At 33.2% G+C, this 25,435-nt stretch overlaps 1 protein-coding gene across 1 annotated transcript; it reads left to right on the top strand.

The window, feature by feature from the left end:
- The first annotated feature begins 4,820 nt into the window (after nt 1-4,820).
- On the top strand, nt 4,821-24,968 carry LOC118197148 (mitochondrial inner membrane scaffold 1). The gene is made up of 3 exons (XM_035368645.1): nt 4,821-5,029; nt 17,584-17,884; nt 24,492-24,968. Exons 1-3 carry the CDS (start codon nt 4,933-4,935, stop codon nt 24,766-24,768), a joined length of 675 nt encoding a protein of 224 aa, XP_035224536.1. The 5' UTR covers nt 4,821-4,932; the 3' UTR covers nt 24,769-24,968.
- Nucleotides 24,969-25,435: the final 467 nt, after the last annotated feature.

Genomic DNA, 25,435 nt, shown 5'->3' with positions numbered 1-25,435 from the left:
ATTATCATGTATATAGATTGGCCTCGTCTTTGTAACTGATAATTATTACTTGCAAATTACTCTCTTGCTGGTCAACTATTAACAATCCTTGCTATTGCAGAGTTAGGGTTAACAACCTTCGCTTTCGCTACCGCCTGCCCACGGAGTATAATGCCTTACTCCGTGCGCCTGCCTTACGGAAATCGGCATAAAATGCTGGTACCCGAGTTGATTGTGCGCATGCGTGAACGTAGGTGGTGTGAATAGCCTCTTAGCTAATCGCACCGTCGATGCGATTAGCCACTGCGGTGGAATTTTTTATAACCAGGCAAAGAATTCGATAATTTCACAGAAATTAACAAGTTTATGAACAGAACGTTAACATAAGCCAATTCAATTCAAAAAAACTTCTTTTCTTTTATTCAGGAATTATTAGAGTTTTTGATGCGGATACTTCAATTAAATAAGGCCTTATTTCGTAATAGTAGTCCATATTATGTGCTTCGCAAATCGAAACAATTCGACAATCACATATCAGAGAAATTTTGTAACTTATAGGAACGCGATTGTCTCTAAAATAACTTATAATAGAGTAATAACAATAACTTATAAAAATACTTGAGTACTCTAAAATAACAATAACTTATAACAGAGTAATTTTGTAACTTAAAGGAACGCAATTGTCTCTAAAATAAAAACAACTCATTCATTAGATTAAGTCATTCATTTGCACTAACTTACTCCTTTATCTGCAATATGATATAAATTCGTTCATTATATTTAAGTATTCATTTACACTAATGTCCATAAATTAAGGATAACGCAAAATTAGGCAAAGGAAGAGTTAAAAGCAAAACCAATTTGACTTATTCGTAAAGCTTATTTATTAAACATAAGGTAAAGAGCAAAAAAAAAGATGCTATATGTTTGATATTATTAAAAAAATTAGCGATTTTTTCTCCCTTGAGCAAATTACAAGAAAAAAAAACTATTTACAAAAAACCAATATTACATGGTTGGTATGATTGTTAATACATTGTATGTCTCCCAGACGATTCAATACAGTCCGTACAACACCTAGGCATGCTGAGTATCAAATTATCGATCTGATCTTGGGGGATATTACACCACTCAAAAAGCAATGCTCTCCGAAGTTCCGGTAGACATGTAGGAGGAGGTTGACGGGCTGCAACTCGTCGGCCAAGCATATCCCACACGTACTCTACTGGATTCAAGTCCGGTGAGAATGCTGTCCATACGGGTCCATACGGGTGATATCCTCCGATTGAAGGCATTCGCTTACGAAGTTTGCACGGTGAGAATGGGCGTTGTCATCTATAAACACTAATTGTGCGCCCATAGCGCCCCGAAACAAACGTACATGTTGTTCCAGAATGACGACCCGATAGATTTGGCGTGTCATGATTCCAATTTGAACATGCAGGTCAGTTCTGGAACCCAGAATGATTCCACCCCAAACGAGCACTCCTGCACCATCGTAACGGTGTCGTTCAATGATGTTTTCATGATGGTAACGGGTACCTGGAGCTCTCCATATGAAAGTCCGGCGAGAATCAGACTGCAAACTAAACCTGGACTCGTCGGAAAACATCACATAAGCCCACTGTTGCGGTGCCCACAATGCATGCTCTCTCCTCCAGGCTAACCACAGGCGACAGTAAGTCGCAGTAAGTGGAACGCATCTGACAGGTCTACGAGCATATAGACCAATCTGCCCTAAGCGTGCGTACACGGTCTGCCTTGAAATTGTCGTACCAGTAGCTGAAGAGAGCTGACGAGACAGGTCTGAGGCTGTGCTCCGCCTGTTTCTTTTGGCAGTAACTGCCAAATACCGGTCCTCATTCGGCGTTATAACTCTGGGGCGACCTGTGCTGTAACGTCTACTCACATTACCATCATCTTGGAATCGTTGCCAAAGCCTGGAGATGACACTCTGGGCAATTCCAAGTTCGTCTGATACTTCCAGTTGGGTACGCCCACATTCCAGACGGCCGATTATTCTACCACGTAAAAAATCATCCAAATGCGTCCTTTGTATCATAACTATTCAGTTATTGCACTGAAATCCTTATAAAGCGCCTGCGAACAATTTTACTTCTTTGCCTGTATTCCTTGTACATCACTCTCTTACACTCTCGTGATTGTGACGTACCATCGGTGTCATCTGGTTACTTCCTGAAATTTGCATATGATTCTTGAAGATATGTGTAGTGATTTTACAGGTGATATATTTATTTTAGAGTTCGATTTCCGCTTGACTCCGAATTATCCTTAATTTATGGACATGAGTGTATATCAACTCATATACTTATCACTGATCACCAATTCCTTGCCACGCTTAAGCTGGTTGCCGAATATATTAGCTCCTTAAAGCCCAGAAAAGCTCCTGGTGTTGATGGTATTTCTACCAAAGCGTCGAAACATCTTCCAATCAATGCCATCACTTGTTTTACTAAGATAATCAACTCTATCATCAAACTCTCTTACTTTCCTAATATATGGAAACATGCTATCATCGTCGTCTTCCCAAAACCGATTCAAAATTTAACGTTTCCCCAGAACTACCGTCCAGCCAGCCTTCTCGGTCAACTTTCTAAAATAGCTGAAAAAGTTATTCTTTATTATCTTAATCAAATTATTCCACAGAGCTCCTACATTCCAGAAGAACAGTTTGGCTTCCGTCATCTTCACAGTACTAATCACCAGCTGCTTCGTGTCATCAACTATATTACTGGTTTCAATTGTAAGTTCCCTACCGGAGCCATTTTCCTTGATATTGCGAAAGCTTTTCATATGGTATGGCACCGGGGACATATATACAAACTTATGAAGTTAAACTTCCCGATCATTGTATTAGACTTATTGCTTCCTATTTCCAAGACAGAATCTTTGCAGTGAAAATTGGCAGTTCTGTTTCTTTCACGAGAAAACTTTCGCTGGAGTGCCTCAAGGATTTGTGCTTTCTCCATATTTATATAACATTTACGTTCCTAAGGACCTAAGAATATTCCTAAGGATCCACAAATTACCATCGTTCTTTTCGCTGATGGTACTGCAATTATGACCCAAGCTTCTACTGTTACTGTTGTCCAGCTCCTTCTTCAACATTACCTCAATCATCTAAAAAATTGGCTCACTCTTTGGAGGACTGCAGTTAATACCGAAAAATCAAAAGCAATAATTTTTCGCAAAGGCCAAACAAATTTCACTCCACCTAGACATCTTCTGTTTGATGAAGAAATTGACTGGGTTGACAAAGTTAAATATCTGGAGTCATTCTTGATAAAAAATTGACTTTTCAGAAACATTTCAGGGAAACTGTGAAAAAAATCAATATCACGCTTGCAACTATGCGCCCACTTCTTGGCAGAAGAAATCATATGTTCGTTTCCAACAAATTCCTCTTATACAAATCTATACTTCGACCAGCATTATTCTATGCTAGTCCTCTCTGCGGCAAAGCTGTCAAAACTCACCTTCAACACACCCAAGTCCTTCAAAGCAAAGCACTCAGAGAGATCATCAACGCGCCATGGTTCATTCCAAATTCGTATATCCACCGTGATCTCAAAGTTGATACAATTCAAGATTATAATCAAGAACTTGTCAGAAATTACTTCTATTCAGTTCTCACTCATCCTAACAACTGCATCATCTCTCTTAGAGGTTCTCCATTTCCCAAAGAAAAGCACAAATATATATCTGACATTCTCCCTCCTTAACATTTTTTACTTATACTAAATTCTTCAGTTCACTGATTCAGACTTTCGACCTGACACTCACCTTTTTCGTCGACTGATGGCGGCCACCTGACTTTTACTTTTCTCTTTTTGTTTTACTGATGTTCTTCACGTGATACAGAAAGGAGGCGCTGCTTTCTGAAACTCAAATTCATTATATTGTTACGAAATCTACAGGCGTGGTATGATGGCTTCCCCGCAAAGCAGTTTTCGGGTTGCCATAAAATGGCATAGAAAAACAGGGTCGCCACATTTGGCGAGAAATCGCCCATTTGGCAACACAATTGGCGATATGCCATGGACAGATGGAGAACCTTCTGGAACGAATTCTTACCGGTTTAGCCCAGAATGTCCTCGAACACAAGCAGAAAGCTATATAAACCCTGCTGGTCCGCTGTCAGAGAGTAAGTGTGCTTTATCGAGAGGGCAAGTGTGTGTGCCTCGTCTAGAGTGCGAGTTAGTTAGTATCAAGTTGGTGTCTCGTTTAGCGAGTCAATGCCTGCGGAGTCGATCAAGAGGACAGCCGGGCAGCGAGTGCCGAGTGGGTCCTCGAGTGCATCGAAAGAGTCTCGTAGTGTATCGCGGTCAGTGCATCGTCGAGAGAGCGTGTTGAGCTTCGGGAACGACTGAACCGAAGAGTCGGGAGCTGCGCTCGTGTGTCATCGGGTGCATAGCGAATTGTAGCGTGGAGAGTCTCGAGAGTACGTGGAGTTCCGAGAACGACCAAACAGAGTCGGAAGCTGTACTCTAGTGCTTTGCCGTGAAGTTATCTCCACCGTGATAGTCTGATAACCTGGAGGCTGTGTCGTTGATCGTGTCAGGGTGTTTATAGTAGTTCATCGACGACTGTAAAAATGTGTTTTGGAGCTGTCCTGTCAATACTGGCTAATAATTCGATACTTCATCAAGTAGTGTCGTCAGTATTCACTCCAAATCCATACGAAGACCGCACGAATGTGAAGGTAGAAAAAAACATAACAACTGGTGTCGAAAAACAAAAACGCAACAATATGTTCTTAGCACTGATCAAGATTAGAGGAAGGTATAATCTATATAGTTTGTAATATGAACGTCTGGATCTGGCAACTTGTATCTGCGGCATGGTGTTTGTGCCGCAACAATGTAACTACTGTAAATATGTAAATACCGAATTTTATTATTTATATATTTTAATAAGCCTTACAAGTGCAAAATGGTACTACTGACATTTTCAAACATGTGTCGACACATGAATTTATTTAAATATCCTATTAGGACATCTTATTTTTTGACATGTGGTCAGTATAATGGTAAGTTTATAAAGATCTGTTTTCTTAATACTAATGAAATTTTTATTTTCCAGACTTCCTTGTTATATATTCAATAAGAAGAGTAAGTTTTAAATATTATATTGCCTCTAAAAATACTTTTGTTTTGCGATTTGAACCAAAATTCATTTTAATAAAGTCATTATTTTCGTAATTTTGTCGAAAAGTACTTAATGCAGTGTTAAGTTTTATTAAATATAACCATCTTGTTTTTGAGGCAGGTTCTAATAAAAATTTTGAGATTTTAAATTGGGAAATTAGTTTATTTAATTCCTGGCATTAATTAAATATAATAGAAAGAAAATATTGCATCATTTATGACATTAACCGTGATGCAGTAATTCAGGGCATTATTACATCAGAATCTTAAACTATTTCATTATACACTACAGTAGGGATTCTAAACTGGTGGTACGCCAGGAAGCAAAGTATTTTTAACTCTTAAATTCAAAACCCCAACATCCTGATTGAGTTTTTTCTCTAACATTCGTAAATTTATGTGATCTGAGCTTTGTTCAAGAGTGGTGTGGTATTAGTATTTTGTAGTGGTGGTACTAAAAGTTTTCAATTTTTGTTCAGTTGGTATGCATTAGTCAAAAGGTTGAGAACCGCTGGGTTGAATCCTAGCAGAGCCCATACCCTTGGCACGCCCACCTATATGGCGTGTATCGATGTGTATATGGACAAAGTCAAGGCAGTGTGCAATGCCAAGTTTGTGCAATTCTGCGATGTTTTTTTAAGTGAAAATAGATCGATGTGCACATAGATACCGAGTTTATGCAATTCTTTTACTTGTTATTTTCAAGTTAGTGATTTTGAGAAACGTGCGAAGCAGTGGGCGATTCTGCACTTTCTAGTTTGTTGCCAAGGGTGTAAGCTGTCCTAGGATTTTACCAAACTGCTGCACTACAGCATCTCCATTATCATTATCAATGAACTTAATTTGAATAATTTAAGTTTGAAACACGCAATGTATTTAGAATCTCAAAATAGATGTTTAGAATTGTGTGCGTGTACTACTAAATATTTTTTTAAATTTTACTGTGGACAGCACCATGGCAGTGAGAGCCTTTGAAGTTTGAAATATTTACTCTTGCTGTCGAAATTTTAATTGCATTTTTACCAACTTTGAAGAGAAATTTTACATTATGCTCCATTAATAGATTGCTGTGTTTCTCAACGGCATACATTTAATGATTATCCCAGCAAAATAAAATTTATTCTGAACTTAAAAAATACTTTGATGTTCCTTCCCACCATTTTAAACAAGTATTGACAATTAAGAAAAATATCTGCTCAAAAATATAAACTACTATTTATTGTAAATTATAGTATTTTTATGGGAACTGTAGTTATTTTATAGGGAGACAACAAAAGAAGTGCAGTTAACTCTCCAATGATAAGGGTTATTCCAGAGACAATATGCACAATTAACTTAAAATCTGTACTTACATATTATTGCAACCATCTTGTCAAAAATCACCAAAGCTTCAGAATACACAATACTTTGGAAACCACGCATAACAATTATTCAGGCAGCCATGCATATGACAAACATTCAGTTCTGGACATCACTATTTCTATATGCCAGGGTTGGCCAAATTTCATGTCAGTAAGGCCCATATCACACGGCGTTTGTTTCAGACGAACAACTGTTTCGGACAATTTTTCTGCCTGGTTTACTATTGAAAGAAAGACGTGTGACTTTTTCCTGCCTTTCAAAAAAAAAAAAAAAAAAAAAAAAAAAAAAAATTGGGGTGATCTTTGGAATATGGTAACTGGTAGTTTGGCGACATTTTGGAGGCGATAAAGGTTACTACCTAGGACTTCGGTAATGATGTGAGAAGTACTCAGTTTCGATTACGCATTATTTTGTGTGAGGAAAATGAGAGATCGTGAGATATGTCATGTGACATTAATGGACGAATTACAGTTCTTTAATTGGTAAAGGGGGGAAATCTGGAAATTTTGTATTTAGCTTTATTCTGTGTTAAACAGTGTTGGTTAATTTTTGGATCCTATGGCCCTAACTAAAGTGAATTCGAAATGGGTATTTAGTGGGATTGAAAGGGGTAGTAATAAGTGTTTTTTTAAGGTTGTGCAAGATAGAGGTAAAGATTTCTTATTAAGTTTTATTAAACAGTATATTCTACTGGGTACAATAATCATATCTGATTGCGGGAAATCATATGCATGTTTGGAGGATGAAGGTTTTCAACATCTTGCTGTGAACCATAAATATTATTTTAAAGCTCTTTAAAAAGGTGCAGATACGAATACAATAGAGGGTACGTGGTGTGCTATAAAAAGCGCCATTCCGAGGCATTGTGATAAAGAGAATTTTGCTTTTTATTTAGCGGAGGAAGTATGGAGGAAAAATTCGCAGAAAAAATCTTTCAATAATTTTATTGAATGAATTAGAAAAGTGTATCCGCCACGTAATCAAGATTCTGAAGAAGATTAGGTAAGTTAGTATTTTTAGTTATTTGAGGATACAGTCAAAAGTTGTTAATTCGGACACCCATAATCTGGAATGATCTATAATCCGGACCTCAAAGCTAAAATCTTTCTGCGCATGCGCCACGTTGACGCATGCACATAGGCGTTTTACATGTGCGTGCAAGATATTTACGACTGCGCATATGGGTCTGCATAAGTGCAGAATACGTTTTCGCGTGCGCGTTTAATGTATAACGGACAGTATAAGCTAAAATTATCTAATTGTCTATTTCAGTTAATGTTGATGATTGCGTTGTTCCTTAATCTTCGAATTCGATCCGGCTTATTATTTTTTGCAGACTGAAAGAGCAATTTTATAAAAGTAAGCTTGAACTTTCAATTATGTCAAATAGAATTTCTGATGCTGGAGCTCCTGAAGGATCTAGAAAACGAAAGTATGCTTCGATGTCCATCAAACAAAAAGCGAATTGTTATGAAAAATGGATAAAGGCATATCCTTTGTTTATCTAACCGTTCCGAAATCTGTTTATCAATTTCACGCTGCTCTGTGCAGGGGGGGGGGGTACGTCGCGGCGCGCAATGAACTGGAAGTTGATCTGTCTGTTTATCGTTATCTTCAGGGCAGATGTTTTTATTTTTTTCAGCTTATAATTCCTTACTAAATGTAGTATTTAATCTCGACGTACTCCGTCTTTGATATGATTTAAATCAAATTCCTCGTCATTATAAATATCACGAATACAAATCGAATAGTTTTCTGGTTGCAATTTTCTAATTTCGGCTATGCGTAAGGTATGCTTTACGCATGCGCACGTTGAAAGAAATGTTTAATAAAGTAAACAAATAAATATTAAGCTTCTTTTTTTTGTAAATTTTGATATCCTTTAGATCATAATTGCTCATTATTTTATAAATTACGTTTTCATATTTTAAATTTTATAATTTCTGCATGCCATCTTACCAGATTTAAACTGATGATTTATAATCCGGAAAAATCGATAATCCGGAATCGCCCGAAGTCCCGATGAGTCCGGATTAAAGACTTTTGACTGTATTATTTTTATGCATTGTTCTAAACGTAAGGAGTAAATAAAGTAATATGGTATTATTGGAAAATTGTTATTAGCAATGATTTAGTTTAAAGTAATTAGGATTGTAAGCTAATTTTTATTAATTTAATGTATGTGCTTATTTATATTTTAAGTAGTGTTTATGAATTTAATTATATTTTAATTAAATGATAGTTATTTTGTGAATTATATGTTATATGTTTGTAGGAATTTGGTATACGTTTATATTGTATATTATATTTGGTAAACGTATATTGAATATTATACGTTTGTGGGAATTTGGTATACGTTTCAGTTGAAGTAAACGTGCATGGAAATAATTTAAATATTTGACACTAAGTATTTGTAACCATTTGTGATGTTTGTGGTATGAATTCGTTGGTGACGTTTATAATATAATAGATAATTTAGAGGTAAAAGTTTTTGGATATTTTATTTATTTTATACGTGGAAATGTTCATCTTTGTAAAGGGTATATACTTTTCGCGATAAGGTAATTTCATATATGTGCTTTTTACCGAGTTTAAAGATTCACAGAATTTTTTTGCATTTTCGTGCAAATTTTTGTAATTTATGAGAAAAAAGCAGTGTACATGGATATAGTAAAGAGTGTGCGCAATGCCATTTTTGTGCAATTCTAGGATGTTTTTTTAAGTAAAAATAAGTCGACGTGTACATGGTTTAGTGATATTTTAATTAAATGATAGTTATTTTGTGAATTTTATGTTTGTAGGAATTTGGTATACGTTTCAGTTGAAGTAAACGTGCATGGAAATAATCTAAATATTTGACACTAAGTATTTGTAACCATTTGTAATGTTTGTGGTATGAATTCGTTGGTGACGTTTATAATATAATAGATAATTTAGAGGTAAAAGTTTTTGGATATTTTATTTATTTTATACGTGGAAATGTTCATCTTTGGAAAGGGTATATACTTTTCGCTATCAGGTAATTTCATATATGTACTTTTTACCGAGTTTAAAGATTCACAGAATTTTTTTGCATTTTCGTGCAAATTTTTGTAATTTATGAGAAAAAAGCAGTGTAGATGGATAAAGTTAAGAGTGTGTGCAATGCGATTTTTGTGCAATTCTGGGATGTTTTTTTAAGTAAGAGTAAGTCGACGTGTAAATGGTTTATGTGTATGTGCTATTCTGAAAAATGCGCAAGGAGTTTGGGATTGTGCACTTTTTCCCAATTTTGCAGTTAATATTTGTCATGATTAAGCAGTTTTGTTACATAAAATTTCTAGCATAAGTGTAATTCGGCTAGTAGATTGTTAGAAAAAGTGTTCAATAAATAAAAAGAAAAAAAACATGTCTTTACTTCGTGAAGACAAAATGCCGGCGAAAAAAAATAGAGGATTGCTGTAGCAGAGTTGGTCGCCAAATTTTCGACAAAAAATCGCCAAGTTACCATAATCCAAAGATCAACCAAATATTGCAAGTTGTTCGTTTTCAACCAATCAGCTATCAGCTTCGAATGCTATCAGCTTGTTTGTAATGACGAACCAGTTTCCCCCTGTGTTAACCCCAAAGCGATCTATGGTGATTGGCTGTTGTGACAAAGCAGAAGAATTGTTCCAAACAGTTGTTCTTCCGAAACAAAACGACGTGTGATAGCAGCCTAAGAGCCGCACGTTTGAATTCAGGAATGTTCAAGAGCCGCATCTAGATTTTCTAAAAGCCACAAGTTCATATTTACATGATTGTACAAGTAGTGGAAGAGGTTTTAAATAGAAAGAAATCCCTGATAACTTTGTAAAAAGAGTCTAAACTAATTAATTACTTTCTTTTAAACACTGAATAGTTTTAGTTTACCATATTTCATTCATATATTTTATATGCATGAGCCGCACTTTGGCCACCCCTGCTGTATGCGTTCTTTTTGTTGTAATCCAAGTTCTAATGGCTTTTATAGAAAAATTATGATTATTTTTCATCATAAACTCAATTTTAAAATTTGTACTGGTTAAGATTTTCCTATAATATAAGAAAGAGAGTCGAAATTTCTGCAGGGGTACATTATTTTTTCGTTACAGGAACAATGCTTTGAATTATGTCTCGAAGCTATGCAAATTCCACAACAACAAAAACACATTTGTAACTAGTTTTACTGATTACCTTTTGAAATAAATATATAGTTGAAACATAAGAATATGAACATAATATTGTGTATGTGTGTAATACGTAATTTTTTAGAGAAAACTCAGATAAGCGGCACTTGGCGCAATGTTTTCCGCCATCTTGAATTGCGAAACATTACCATATCCTCGAGAAGAATTTTTTAACGCCAAGAGGGAAATGGCATCGAAAGGTGCTTTCCGAAAATTCCCTCTTCAGCCCAATGCCGGGGAAAAAACTCTGCTGGGCGAAAATCGCGTTTGCATTAAGATGGTAAACCATACACATAGAAGAAATTGTAAATGATTAGTTATTGTTGTGATTATGTAAATTTATGTATCTTTTTTCATATTAGTATTTTGTATTATGATTATATATAATTCCAGCTTTATTAACTTTTATGCTTCTCATTTTTAATTCTTACTATTAATTTGAACAATTATCTGCAATAATGGTTATATATGTTTGAAAGCATGTTCTTTATATAAATGCAGTAATGATCACAAAAATGCAATATATATCACATAGTTAATAATGAAAGTTAAAAAAATAAAATATGTATGTATTTCCACAATAATAACACATCCTTAAAATGTATTCTAGGCTATTCAATCATCCAGTTAGGTTTATACAGTACAAAGTCCGTAATCCGGACTTCGGCGATTCCGGATTAGGAGTTTTCTGGATTATAGATCACCAATTTAAATCTGGGAAGATGGCATGCAGAAATAATACAATTTAAATATGAAACTGTAATTTATGAAATAAAGAGCAATCATGATCTAAAGGGTATCAAAATTTACAAAAAAAAAAAAAAAAAAAAAGCTTAATATTTGATTATTTTAGTAAAAATTTCTATCAATGTAAGTTGTTTAAGTTGCTTCGTTTTTTGTGCTAATACTTTCTTTTTAATTTTATAAACAGACATAATTTCTTGTTCAATTACAAAGTTCTACTGTTCAAGTTCTGTAATTGCTGCGTCGAGAATACCGACTAACTTGTCAATCGAAATTTTTTCGTTTTCAATAACATTCTCTGTTACTTTCTTCACTATCGGAAGCGTGCATGGGTAAACGCTTTACTGGCTTTACACGCATGCGTAAGTTTGTGGCTTAGAGGTATGGATTATAGATCATTTCAGATAATGGACGTCCAGATTAGAGACATTGTACTGTATTTTACATTCCGGATTCTTTAATGCACATAATTTTGATAAATAAGGTTAAGAAGGTTATTTTTATTCTTTTTTTCTTATTTAAGTGCAAAAATAGTTTTCATGTAGGTAACCAAAGAAATGTAATCCTGAAATGCATAACTGAAGGGAAACAGAATTTGTAACAAGTGCTTCTGTGGCTTTTCACATCATTATGCAATTGTGTCAATTTCAGAAAGAGACCAATCGAATAGAATAGGATAAGGTTATTTGAATGTATCTGTATTTATTCCATGAAAAGTGAAATCCTAAAATATTATTTTTGTGCAATTTGAACATTGTCTATAATAGTGGTTTCAAACTGGCAGCCCCCGAAGCAATTTTATGTGGTTGGCGAATGTATTTCAGTTATGCATTTGTTGCAAATACAGTGATACAAAGATTTCTCTGTCTTACTTATTTGAAGTTTCAGTTTATTTTACATTCATTACTATTAAACATGAACATGAGTAACACGTCAGAAAAATGTATAAATATAAATCTTATTCAACAATTTGAAGATACAAATTGAATTAACCTTTATTCATTTTGTGAAAAAATAAAGAAATGCTTATGTTTTGTCTAATGGTTTAGATTTTTTACTGATATACCCAACTTTTAATCCCTAAAATCCTCTATATAAAGAAATCAGGAGAATAATGTTTGTTTAATATTTTATACTAACTTATTAGCATTTTAAAGTTTGATTATCAATTTGTTGCATTTTTAATAATTATATTTGAATATAAATTTGATTATGAGGGGTTAAAAAACTGTTTTTATGATACATGGTGTATTTAGCGGCTGAAGGGTAAAACTGTTGCACACTGGTAGTTCGCCTCGAAGTCAAGCCATGGCTAACGGACTTCCCTTTCCTTAAGCAAATAGCCTGGGAGTGTTCTTGATATTTTAAATAATCGTAATCGTATTTATACATGGATATAATTAGAAAAAAGGCGGAACTACTCTTACATACGCCCTCAGGTCGCCAAATTTCTCGCCAAACATTTTTGGTGAGAAACACCACGCTGCCATATAACTATATAAATTTGTTGTCTACATTTCAAACTTTAAGCCTAAAATGTCTCCAAAAACGCGGTTTTCGCACATGCAAAAACCACGTTTTGAACACAATTTAAGCTAAAAATCTGAAACAAAAACAAAAAATTTAGATAGCAAAAACGTAAAGTTTCTAACCAAAAATATTTGACAAGAGTCCATGTACACAGCAATATGTTTTAACTTAAAAAAACATCTATGAATTGCACAATATAGGCATCAAAAGAATCTACGAACTATGCACACCTCGCTTTAATGAATTAACATAGCAACAATAAATTTCAAAGAATACCGTGTACACAGCATTCTGTTTAAACTTTAAAAAAAATCTACGAATTGCGCAATCTAGGCATTGCGTGCAAGTTAATAAAATAACTAAAATAAATTACAAATAATTCATGTTGCCATATTACTTATCTCAATCTTTTGTCTACATTTCAAACTTTAAGCCTAAAATGTCTCCAAAAACGTGGTTTTCGCAAATGCAAAAACCACATTTTAAGCTAAAATTCTGAAAAAAAAAAAAAAAATTAGATAAGAAAAACGTAAAGTTTCTAACCAAAAATATTTGACAAGAATCCATGTACACAGTGATATGTTTTAACTTTAAAAAAAAAATCTACGAATTGCACAATATAGTCATCGAAGGAATCTACGAACTACGCACACCTCTCTTTAATGAATTAACATAACAATAAATTTCAAAGAATACCATGTGCACAGCATTTTGTTTAAACTTTAAAAAAATTTTTAAATTGCACAATCTAGGCATTGCACACAAATCAACAAAATAAGCTAAAATAACTAAAATAAATTACAAATAATTCAAAAAACAACAAAACCAACGGAAATTCATAGTAAAAACATAGTAAAAAAACAATGAACATAGCATTCTACAAAGTAAAAACAATAAAATAAAAAGCACTAACCATAATGGATGTTTTTTCGGACAGCAGAATGTAGCTTTAACATACCGCCACGTACTCTCTATGGTATTTATATGACAGCCAGACTCGCTATCCAAAAATTCATACTATGGTTCACAAATAAATGTTCAAAACCTTCTTTTCCTAAATCCTTGTAAGATTTCCAGCCATCCGAAAAAATAGTTGTACAAGACTCAATTACTCAATCCACTCTGTAATAAATACACTGCATCTCCGTTTCCTTACTTCTATCATGCACAGCCACTAAAAATAATCTCCCACACCCTCTTGCAACCACATCTTGCATTGCAACATAGGCCATTAGAAAACACGCACGACACGAACCATCGAGCAATTAAACCAGTCCATTTTTAATTTTCATCTTTATGAATTTATGTGGCAATGAAGTATACAGATTCTAGTTCAGATAGTTTTAACAGTTTCTTGAATGCTGTTAAGGAATTCTGTGTGCCACACACTGGAGACACAGAAATTTCTCAATAAAGTAAGTTGATTTTTACTTTTCGTACTGCGCAGATTAGATAACATGTATTTTCACTTATATGTTATTTCCTTGTTTTATTTTGATTTAAAATGCAGTTTCTTGAGATTATAATTTTTTACGCTTTAATTATGTTTTTGGATCCTATTTTACTTGGGAGGGCATTGCACATAAACAGGAATAGTGCCCAAAAATTGCCAATTTTCACCAAGGGGTATATTTTCCCCCAGTTTTCTTACTAAGATGACTTTATGAAACTTTTTTTTGTCTTTTTATTATTGTTTTTGTGTGTTAATGTTACTGTGAAAGACCGAAATTGGTGAATGTCAACACATACCAAATACGTCGGTGAAAGACGGAATATTCGGTTATATTCTTGCACATTTGGACCATCACTGGTGTATGTCTGTGTACCTTTGCTCTGCAGTGATTGAAGTTATGTAGCATGTATTTGTTATACTCTGGAACACTGTTTGTCAGTCATATGCTAGGTTTGATGGTACGTGCAACGTTTTCTTAAATATATATATATATTTTATCCAATACCCTAATTTATGTTGAATAGATATTGCAGTGAATCATGAACTTTTCCTTGGAAAGTTAAATGCATTAATGGCGAGTATACGAGAAGACAATTGTTTTTATTTTTCAAACACAGCTTTCAAACACATCTCTCCTCATTAGGCTTGATTACTCCTTATGAATCTATGTTTGGCATTCAACCAAGAAGAGGCGTCTTTTTTTGCCTGGCGAACAAATCGCAAATATTGAAACCAAAGAATAACTCTTAAGAAATTGCTAATACTTTTGAAACCAAAGAACAGCTTGAAGAAACTGTTAATACTTTTGAAGAAAATCTGAGCAGTAGCCATACCGAAAACCGTATTCCAAAGAAAAATATTGAGGAGGACCTGCAACCTACCACATCTTCATATCAAGCCTGGACTGAACAACATGAGTTAATTTCTATAAAAAGATTGGCCGCGAAAGAGAATCTTTTACTGCAAGCAACGAAAATGTTACGAACCTCAAAAAAAATTTTTTCCTGCTCAAATTGGTGATACCGTCAAGTCCCTGATGTTGACCATGGTCGTACTGATGGCTGAAATATGTTGGCAGTTGTTGGAATAAGCCTCTGGCTTTTATAAACTAGCAAATAAAAATGACAGCTTCAAGCAGCTTTATACCCGTAATCAGTTCATAATTTTTAAAGAAAAGTTACTTTTCATAGATGAGATTCCTTCTCAAGTAATGTCGCTGAGAGAAGCAGCTGCAGCTAATTCGAGAAGTAGAGGACAAGCCTATACACGCTGTCACTGCAAAAGAAAGTGTTCCACAACTAAATGCAGTTGTAAAAGCAAGGGACTCTTGTGCAATTCAAAATGTCATAAAAGTTTATGTTGTAAAAGTTTATAATGTCATAAAAGTTTATAAATAAGATTTTAATCACATAATTAAGTTTTTTTTTGTATTACTTTTTTTCATTTAGAATGTATTGTTTAAGTTCAAAAGTTTATTTACATGTGCTGTTACTTAAGCTTTTTCATATTTTGACGTATATGGTATAAATGCGAAAGTAAAAAAAAAAAAAAAATTTTTTATTGATTAAATTTAAAACTAAATGCTTAACATTTATCCAAGCACAACCGCTGTCACTGTTAAGAAGGCAAGTAATATCGAGTTTCTCAGGTGAGAATCCTAAAGCTACATGTCATGCAATAAAAATGTCTCTATAGAGTTACGAACAACCCTCCTCACTGGGATTGGTTACTGCTCTCAGCAAGACAGGCAAAAATGTTATGTCACCTTCTGAAGGTTTATCGTACCTGAAAAACTGAGAACAAAATGCAAATGTCTGACATATTCAACATTCACCATTAGTGCATGATGAATGTCGACATTTGCCGGTGTAAGTTAGAAATAATGATATTTGGCATATACTTTGGACGTACACCAAGCGACTATGTGACTATGTGAATGTGGACTATGTGAATGCTGGCATTAACCAGTGAACGTCGACATTCTCCAAATCTCGGTCTTTCACAGTAACATTTACACAAATTAGGAAAAAGCTCTTGTTGCAATCATGCTACTTTTGAGTTCTATAATTTCTTTAATAATGTAACATTGGAGATAAATAAAAGCTAACCAAATGTGCCATTTTGTATGTAGTTAATTTTAACAGTAATCATGAAAATAAAATCTCAACAATACTTCTATTTTGACAGCTGGTGGATACTGTTCATTTGTTTTAAATTTAGTTAATTTATTGCTGTTTTATGTAATTTTCATTGTTTCATTATTGATGTTCCCCTATGTATTCAACATTTTTTTGGTCATTAAAAGATAAACTCCACCCAGGGAATATGTTTCATTATGGGGGAAGGGGGTGCTATGCACACTAATCACAACAAGCAGCAGCCACAAAGATGATTGTTGAATTTCAAAAGACAATTTTTTTTTAATCCTATGCCATACCTAGGCATGACTGTCATTAGTCTGTAATGGGCAGCCCAATACAATTTAGAAACATTAAAAAAAGGGCAATAATTTCTGACAGCATTAGCCGATGTCACATCATTAAGTCCAGAACAAGTGTCCAAATGGTTCTCTCTCATGTCGTCAGTATCACATAATGGGCAAGATGGAGAGTCTGCTAATACAAATCTGTGTAGGTGTTCAATGAGGTAGTGTTGTCCAGTTTTTAATTTAAAGTTTCCAACACTGACAGGTCTAGGAAGATCACAAGGAATGGAATCCCAAATCTTCCCTTTCACCGAGTTCCCATTCTTCTCTCAAAGATGAGCTCCACATCTGGCTCCAATGATTAGCACTGTTAGCACTGTGATAACAAACAGAAAGATTGGGTTGAGGAAGGACAGATCCAGTTTTGGCCAGAGTGTCAGCAAACTCATTACTCGTGATTCCACAATGACTTAGGATTCACTGCAGAGTAACATTGGGATCGTTATTTACTAGAAAATTTATCACAAGCTGACAATTTAACCCATTGTTTGAAAATGACAAATTCGGCATAGGTGTAATGCATGTTCAACCATACAGAAGTTGCCAGACATTTACCGAAATAAGTATTGCTTACAAAAGAGTAAAGAAGTTTTTCTAAAAATATAATATTGATTTTTTAAAAAAAAATTTGTATTAAACAGTATTTGCTTTTCATTATTGACATTTTTCTTACAGGAAATAAGTTCTTAGCAAACTGTATTCAGCCATCGACTAGAAGAGTTTTATTTTTGACTCCTAAAATCAATTATAATCAACTGATCAGTGCTGTTTGCAAGCCTTCTGTGTTAAACCGACACAAACACAATGCCTCCAGTTCTGAGAAGAGTACTTCAGAAATTACTGAAGAGCCTCCTGAGAAACTGTCTTTGTTTAAACGTTACCACAAAATGCTAAAGGAATACTGGTATGTGTTAATACCAGTACATATGGCTACATCTGCTTTTTGGTTTGGTGGTTTTTACTATGCAGCTAAGAGGTAAAATTATTTTCCCCCCTTTCATATTATTTGGTAATTGAAAATATGTTAAACCATGTTTAATCACACCTTTCTCTCCTTTTTCCTATTAATTTTACTTGAAAACTAGGAGGAGAAAATACTATTTCTGAAGAGATGACTTATTATGCATTTCAAATATTTACCATCTTCAATCATATTCCTTTTACTCACAGAAATTATTTTCCTATCTGTGCATATATTTTACAATATATCATAAATCCAAAGTTTCTATATCATATACTGAACAATCTGGGGGGGGGAAGAAGTATGCAAAGGGGAGAAATATATGAATATGGTATGTCACTTGTAGAAAATATCATATGAATAAATTATTTATAAACTTAGTTATTGCATTTAAGAACTTTCTGTTTTTGAAGATTTCCAAACTTTGTTTGAATTAGGAATGGGAATCCTGAATTTTTGTCAGTTTACCACACATAATATATAACTTTGTTCCCAGTGTATCATGTATGATGCATATTAGTTTTTCCATTTTGGTCCCACCTTATCAAAGGGGATATGGGAGCGAGGTACAAGATGAGCTCATAAAGTAATTTGACAATTTCTTATAAATAAGAAAAAGATTATTACTAACTTTCAAATAAATTTATCCTTCAAATTAATCATTGAAACTAACCGTTTGCAAAATATGCATAATATTTGAAGTTTAAGAATATTTATTTCATCTTCATTTGCTTTTGGACCCATATTTAAAACTCTTGTACCACTTCTTGATAACAATTCTTTACCATATGCTACAGTACAAAGTCCAAAATCCAGACGTTCATTATCCGAAATGATCTAAAATCCAGACCTCAAAGCCACACACTTTTTTTTTTAATATGCTTTACGCATGCGCATTTGATTTTTCCTTTCATAATTAAACGTGGTGATTTTCACTGAAAAATTCAGATTCGTAAATTCACTTAGGCACTAAATAAAATACCTCGTTATGGAAAAACAATCATGTAAGCATAAATTTGTGAGATTAATAATTTGGCTCCGTAGCTGAGTATCTGCTTGGCATACAGCTCAAACTGAAACATTCACCTGTTTTATATTCCTGACACCGACCTGCGAGTCATTATTTATTATATTTTGCTTTCATCATTGCATGTTTATCAATACATGGCAGCTTCAGTAATAACTCATGCAGTGATGTCTAAACTTTTTTTATATTAGTAATTGAATAACAAGAGTATGGCAACCTTTTATGCTAACAGTATGCTTGGCGATGATTATAGATTTTTAAATGCTCTAAGAAATGTTGACGAGGAAATATTCAACAAAACTTTCTTTTCATACGTTAAAAATAGATTTTTATTAATGAAATTCATAGGCCAAAAGATTACATTTAGTGCTATTTTAATTAAGAATAACTGATATGTTATTCACCATAAACCCAGAAGCAGCGGCAGAATATGGCACCGGACGGCAGAATTTAGGGAAGACAAAATTTTTGGAATTTGGGGAAGCACCGAGTGGCAAAATTAAGGGATGAGAAGTTTTTCATGATTTAGGGAAAGCACTGGAATGCAAAGTTTAGGTGCGGTGAAAATTTAGAACTGAAGAAAACTGAAGAAATGAAGGCACTTTGTAGCAGAATTCAGGACCCGTAGAGACTGCAACAGGCGGTGTTTACCGCTGGCCCTAGATAAAGCATTAAGCATATGTGAGAGTTTATTTATTTAGGACTTGGATTAGTTTTAAGCATGTACAAGAAATAAACCTAGGTATAGTAAATAACTAAACTAATACAATTCAAGCTTAATTCAGTATACAATAGGAGCAAGACAAACTGTAGCAAAACAAATTGGCTTTCATCGCCAGTCTTGTGATACACAGCCAATAATGTATAACAGACGCTATTAAGCTAGGCTAAAATTATCTTTACTGATTGTAAAGCATTTTAGTTAATATAGTGGACTGCACTGCTCCCTAATTTTCTAGTTTGATCCAGTTTATTATTTTTTGCAGACTGTTATTATTATGGCAATTTTATAAAAACTAAACTTCAACTTTCGATTATGTCGGAAAGAGTTTCCAATTTTAGAGCTGCCAAAGGATCTACAAAGTGAAACCATGTATCGATGTCCATTAAACAAAAAGTGGAATTACTGCAAAAAATGGATAAAGGCATATATCTGTCTCAAAATTATGCGAGGAGTATGGCATTAGAAAGTTAACTGTATATAACATAAAAAAGAAAAAGGAATTTTTTGTGGAACCAACTTAAACAACTTGCATTGAAAAAAATGTTTAATAAAGTAAACAAATAAATATTAAGCTTTTTTTTTCGTGAATTTTGATACCATTTAGATCACAATTGTTCTTTATTTCATAAATTATGATTTCATATTTTTAATTGTATAATTTCTGCATGCTATCTTACCAGATTTAAATTATTAATTTAAATCAATTATTCATTCATCTAATATCCGGAAAAATCCGAAATCCAGAATCGCCGAAGTCCTGACAGGGCTGGGTTTCGGACTTTGTACTGTATTCAAATCATCTCTAATGTTTTAGTAACATATTTACCTAATTTGTAGTAACAAAATTTAATGATATAACATTGTTCTGTCTTGAAGCAATTTTTTTGGGCAATATATTCAGAGTAAATTGAAATGACTAAAGTGTTTTGATATGGAAACAAAATAACCAATTTAACATGGGTTTAATAAGAGTTGAGATGTCGCTTTCTAAATATAAATTTATTCTTTCACTTTTTTGTTGTATTGTTTGGTCTTTTAATTTAGAGTAATTGGTGTGCCCTTAAAATGATCGTCCAATTACTTTAAATTCACACCATGTATTATTGGTGATTCAATATACTATATTTGATATGCTGAAATACAACATTTATTTCAAATTTTAAATGTGCATAAATTATGTCAGAGTGTTGGGAAACCTTATTTAATAGAATCTCTTGAACTGTGCCTTGTTGTTGTGAATAGTACATGTTGTTTTATCTTACAAATCTAAAACACCTGATGCTTACAGCACACATTCAGAATCTAGAAACTGTTGGTGCAGTGAAAGTGATTTAAAATGTTTTGTATAAATATGGTAGTATGATATAATGGGCACTGTTTTTAATTATCATACGAAAAAAACTCTTTCGCAAAAAAATCAAAGCACCACGAAGGACTTTTGCGATCGTATGGTATGCAAAAACATCTTGATTGAACATGCAAATGATCAATGTTTCAAGGCAAATGAACAGGAATTGCCATCATAGCGTGTATTTCTGGGGTGCAATTTGCAAAATATAAAATCAGTAACAGAGGCGTAAAATTTATCTTTTTTTGTTGCTACCTTTGTAATTCCGTAATGAAGCAACTAAAGATGCCATTACAATGATATCGAAGACCTTACAGACAACTAAACAACTTCGAACGTGGTCGCATTGTAGGTTTGCGTGAAGCTGGGTGGTCATACTGAGCAATAGGCCGCCACCTGCAGCATGCAGACACTGCTGTGCAAAGATGTTGGCAGTGATAGTTGCTACAAGGGAATTGCAGATGAAATGAAGGCTCTGGAAGGCCAAGGAGCACAAACGCGAGGCAAGATAGGATGATTGTTCGCCAGGCCCGAACCACCCCAACCATTGAACACACATTGTCGACTATTCAACACACTGCAGCCACGTCTATACCTCCCGTGGTACCGTCCACCATTTCACGGCACATGTCTGAGGCGGGGTTACGCTCACAGATGCCTTTAAAACGTTTGCCTTTGACCCCACAACATCGGCAGAGTTGTCTGGAGTGGTGTCTCAGCCAATCATCACAGGTGCCATCAGACTGGCTTCGTATAGTGTTCAGCAATGAATCCCACTTCACTCTTAATGCAGATGACCACTGTGTTCGTGTGGCTGCATTCAGAAATGTATGAATGTGTGTTTGTATGTACGTACATATATGTGTATACACACATACATTTGTACTTACACATATACATGCTTATATGAACACATGCTTAATACATACATTTCTGAACCCCCATGATAGCAGAACAGTACCAGTTTTTCTTAAGAATCGTTGGTACTTCTGGATAGCATATCGTTAGTTTCACTGTCAGTTTTAGCATCCATAGCTTCATTAATACTTTCTGTAATACATTTTATTGGCCTCACCAAGAGCATCAGTGACTTGCTTTTTTCAGTGATGGACTTATTTATTTAAATTTCCTGCTATATAATTTAATTAAATCAACTCTGGGGCCTGACTAATGTCGTGTAAATCGTAGTGTAACTAATACTGACATCATACAGTGAAGCTTCTCATATCACCTAAATTTCCAGAACTTTATGTATCACTAGCTGCTGCCAACACACCTCTCTCCCGAATGCTTTTTGAAAAAAAAAAAAAAAAAGCTGTGTCTTTGTGTTACATCAACATCATCATTACTTCCAGTGTACTCCAATAGTGCATTTTCATAACTTTCATTGCTTATATTCTTAATACTTGTTATAGCTTGTATTTCCTCTGAAGATACTCTAAATAGAAGCCATATTTTCTAAAGAAATTTCTAATTGTGTTTTCAATAATTTCCTCAAATGCATTGACTATAATATGTGTGACATCTAGCAAATATATTGTCTTAATTATGCCTTTTGGAGTACTTTCATTTTTACTAGATTCAAACTTGTTTTTCATTTGAGCAACATATTTTCTGAGTAACATTTGAAAACTCTTATATTGCCCTGCTTGAATGGTTGAGTAATCAAAGTTGTTTTTCAGTAAAAAATATTAATTATATGATTTTCAGAATATTAAATGAGAGCCAAACATAGTTATCAAATAGTTAAACTATGCTATCATTTTGCTATTTTATATAAAAAACATTAAAAATACTATTAATCTTTTACAAGTTTTTATTGTTATGGTAAGTTACATGGGTACTATTCCGTTTTGAGGACCATAAAAAATCGCCAAAAGGATATAATATTAAATAACTATCTAAAGATTATTGTTTTAATTTATATGAAAGGTTAATTTTATGTAATACTTTTTTATTATTATAATTTATATAAAAAAGGCTAAACATAACTGAATAGAAGCATAAGAGTAAATAACTATTTCAGGTCATTATTGTAATTTATATAAAAAAAGGCTAAACAGAATGGATTCCAGCATCGCTATTTCGCTACCGAGTTATCGCTAAAGCATAATTTCATTTCATTGGTTTTTCAAACGTAATTTTCTATAATGAATGATGCCTTTTCTTTGAAAAAATTCTATTGCAGTCTTTTCGTCATGGGCAATTCCCAAATTATTAAATCCATAGGATATCAAAAAAGGATTTTAAAATTAAACTAGTATTTCAGTGGCATCTTAAGAAATATAGAACTATGTAAACTTATGAAATTTGAAATCAGCGCGTACGCTAAATTTTGGCGCTTTTGCACATACATTTTCACTGCAGTTTTTTACTGTCCTCAAAACAGAATAGTACCATACATGTAATTTTTTTATTCCTTTTAAATATAAATATTTTTAATGTTTACAAATAATTTGTGCTGTTTGACTGTTATTTTACTCTTAAAAAATTAATGTGTTTGTAGAAATGCTGTGTAAAACAAGTTTCACCTGTTTTGTAAATTCAAAATGGTTTGCTTTGTGTTAACAATTCACATAAAACTCTTTTCAGCACCTTTTTATCGCAGCATGCAATTTCCCTATGAACAATGTCATTTGTTTCTGTTTTATTCTTTTGCTATAGTTAAAACAAAATTTCTGAATGCTTTAGTGAATTTCACAATTTTCACTCAAGAAATAGAGGAAGTTTTTAATTTAGTTTTAAAGAACTGTAATTTCATAGATCAAAATCATTTTAGATAAATTTCAGCGTGTCTTGATTTTCAATTCTTTTTACTTTTCCTTGGTATATTTGCATTCTTTTTATTACTTTCTTATAAATTTTAGGTTTTTAATCCTCTGAGTAGCACAACTTTTCAGATGTTCTTATCAAAAATTCTATTTAAATGTTATTTGTTTACTAAATTTGTATAATTAATTATTTTAGTCTCTTTTCATAAACTCTCATTCATTAAGATAATATTTAGATCATTAAATTTTTTTTAAAAGTGTTTTTAATAATAAGGTAATCCACACCAAAATACCCCTCCCCCCAAAAAAAAAAAACATATATGTCATCATTGGAGAAAGACAGTCATGATATTGAGGCAGGTAAGTTAACTGCTCAAAGCTGTGTAATTAATTTGGAATAGAAATGCAGCTTCTCTTTTGCTACACTTGCCAATACAGCGTCATAATCTATTAACAATTTATTATCCTCTTTCAGACATAATTCTTTGTGCTTAGATATTGATGCTAATATTTCTTCATCATTTGCATGTACATTTTGTATTATTTGCCTGTGTAATAACTGATGATAAATAAATTTATTACTGATTCTGACAAAACATGTTATATAATAATTTGAATTCTTTTTAAAGTTATTTAATAATTTATTTATGAAATGAATTTTTGTATATAAGTAACTACCTTAAATGTATTAATAATTTTTTTTATAATATTTGTTAAAAGTATCTTTTATTATAACTTTTTTCTTTTTCCAGTGGTTTAGATATTGTGCCATTTCTTGAGTACATCAATATTCCTGATAAATTCATAAATCCTCTACGGAACTCTTCTCTTGGTCACATAGCTGTTGCTTCTGCATTATATAAACTGGCTACTCCAGCTAGGTATATGGTAACATTAGGTGGAACAACATTTGCTGTGAAATTCCTGACAAAACGTGGACTTCTCCGGCCAGTTCCTACTAAGGATGAAATAAAAACTATCATTAGGAACAAATTGAAAAAGGATCCTATTTCTGAAAAGGAAAAGTGATCTTAGATTGAGCTATTTATAACTGACAGTTTAGTTAGACACAATATAATTCATGTTTTCTGCTATATTTAAGATATAACTTCCAGGGATGTATAAAGACAAAATCACATGAAGAAATATTTTGTGCATTCTATGTTAATTTTTGGAGAATGTCTAGAAGCAGTTGTATGGTTGAAGCTAATAAATCAGAAGTGGTTTTATATATGTTTCTTTTATACATATATGTGTGTGATTCTCATGATAAAATGCTGTTTGAAATAACTGAAATGAAATAATAATTTTGAATTTTTATTTAAATTTTTGCTATTAATAATAATACACTGAATGGTTTAATTAAATGATTGCTGAGGGACTATTAAAATTTAACTCCATAACTGGAGAATCATTTAAATTTAATTTTAAATATGAAAATACGTTACAAAATGCTAAATTTTTTATTTCTACTTGCCATTTATCCAGCTGTTTTAAATATATATACTGCAGAACTATTGCTTTAAAAAAATTTAATGTGGGACAATTTTTCATTTGTTTTATATGAGTAATAGTGTTTACAAAGACCTAGTTTGGGCTGTAATGAACATAGGACTATCTGACTTGTTAGCTGTAGTGAGGAAATAATGTGGAAACATTTTATATTAGCAACAAATTTGGTTATAGTTTTTACCTA

The sequence above is a fragment of the Stegodyphus dumicola genome, chromosome 3 (genome assembly GCF_044657685.1).
Source record: "Stegodyphus dumicola isolate Sdum_Otavi_A_Nest chromosome 3, ASM4465768v1".
Lineage (NCBI taxonomy): Eukaryota > Metazoa > Arthropoda > Arachnida > Araneae > Eresidae > Stegodyphus > Stegodyphus dumicola.
Note: the sequence above shows the minus strand (reverse complement) of the source record. Positions and strands in the feature narration are given on the sequence as shown.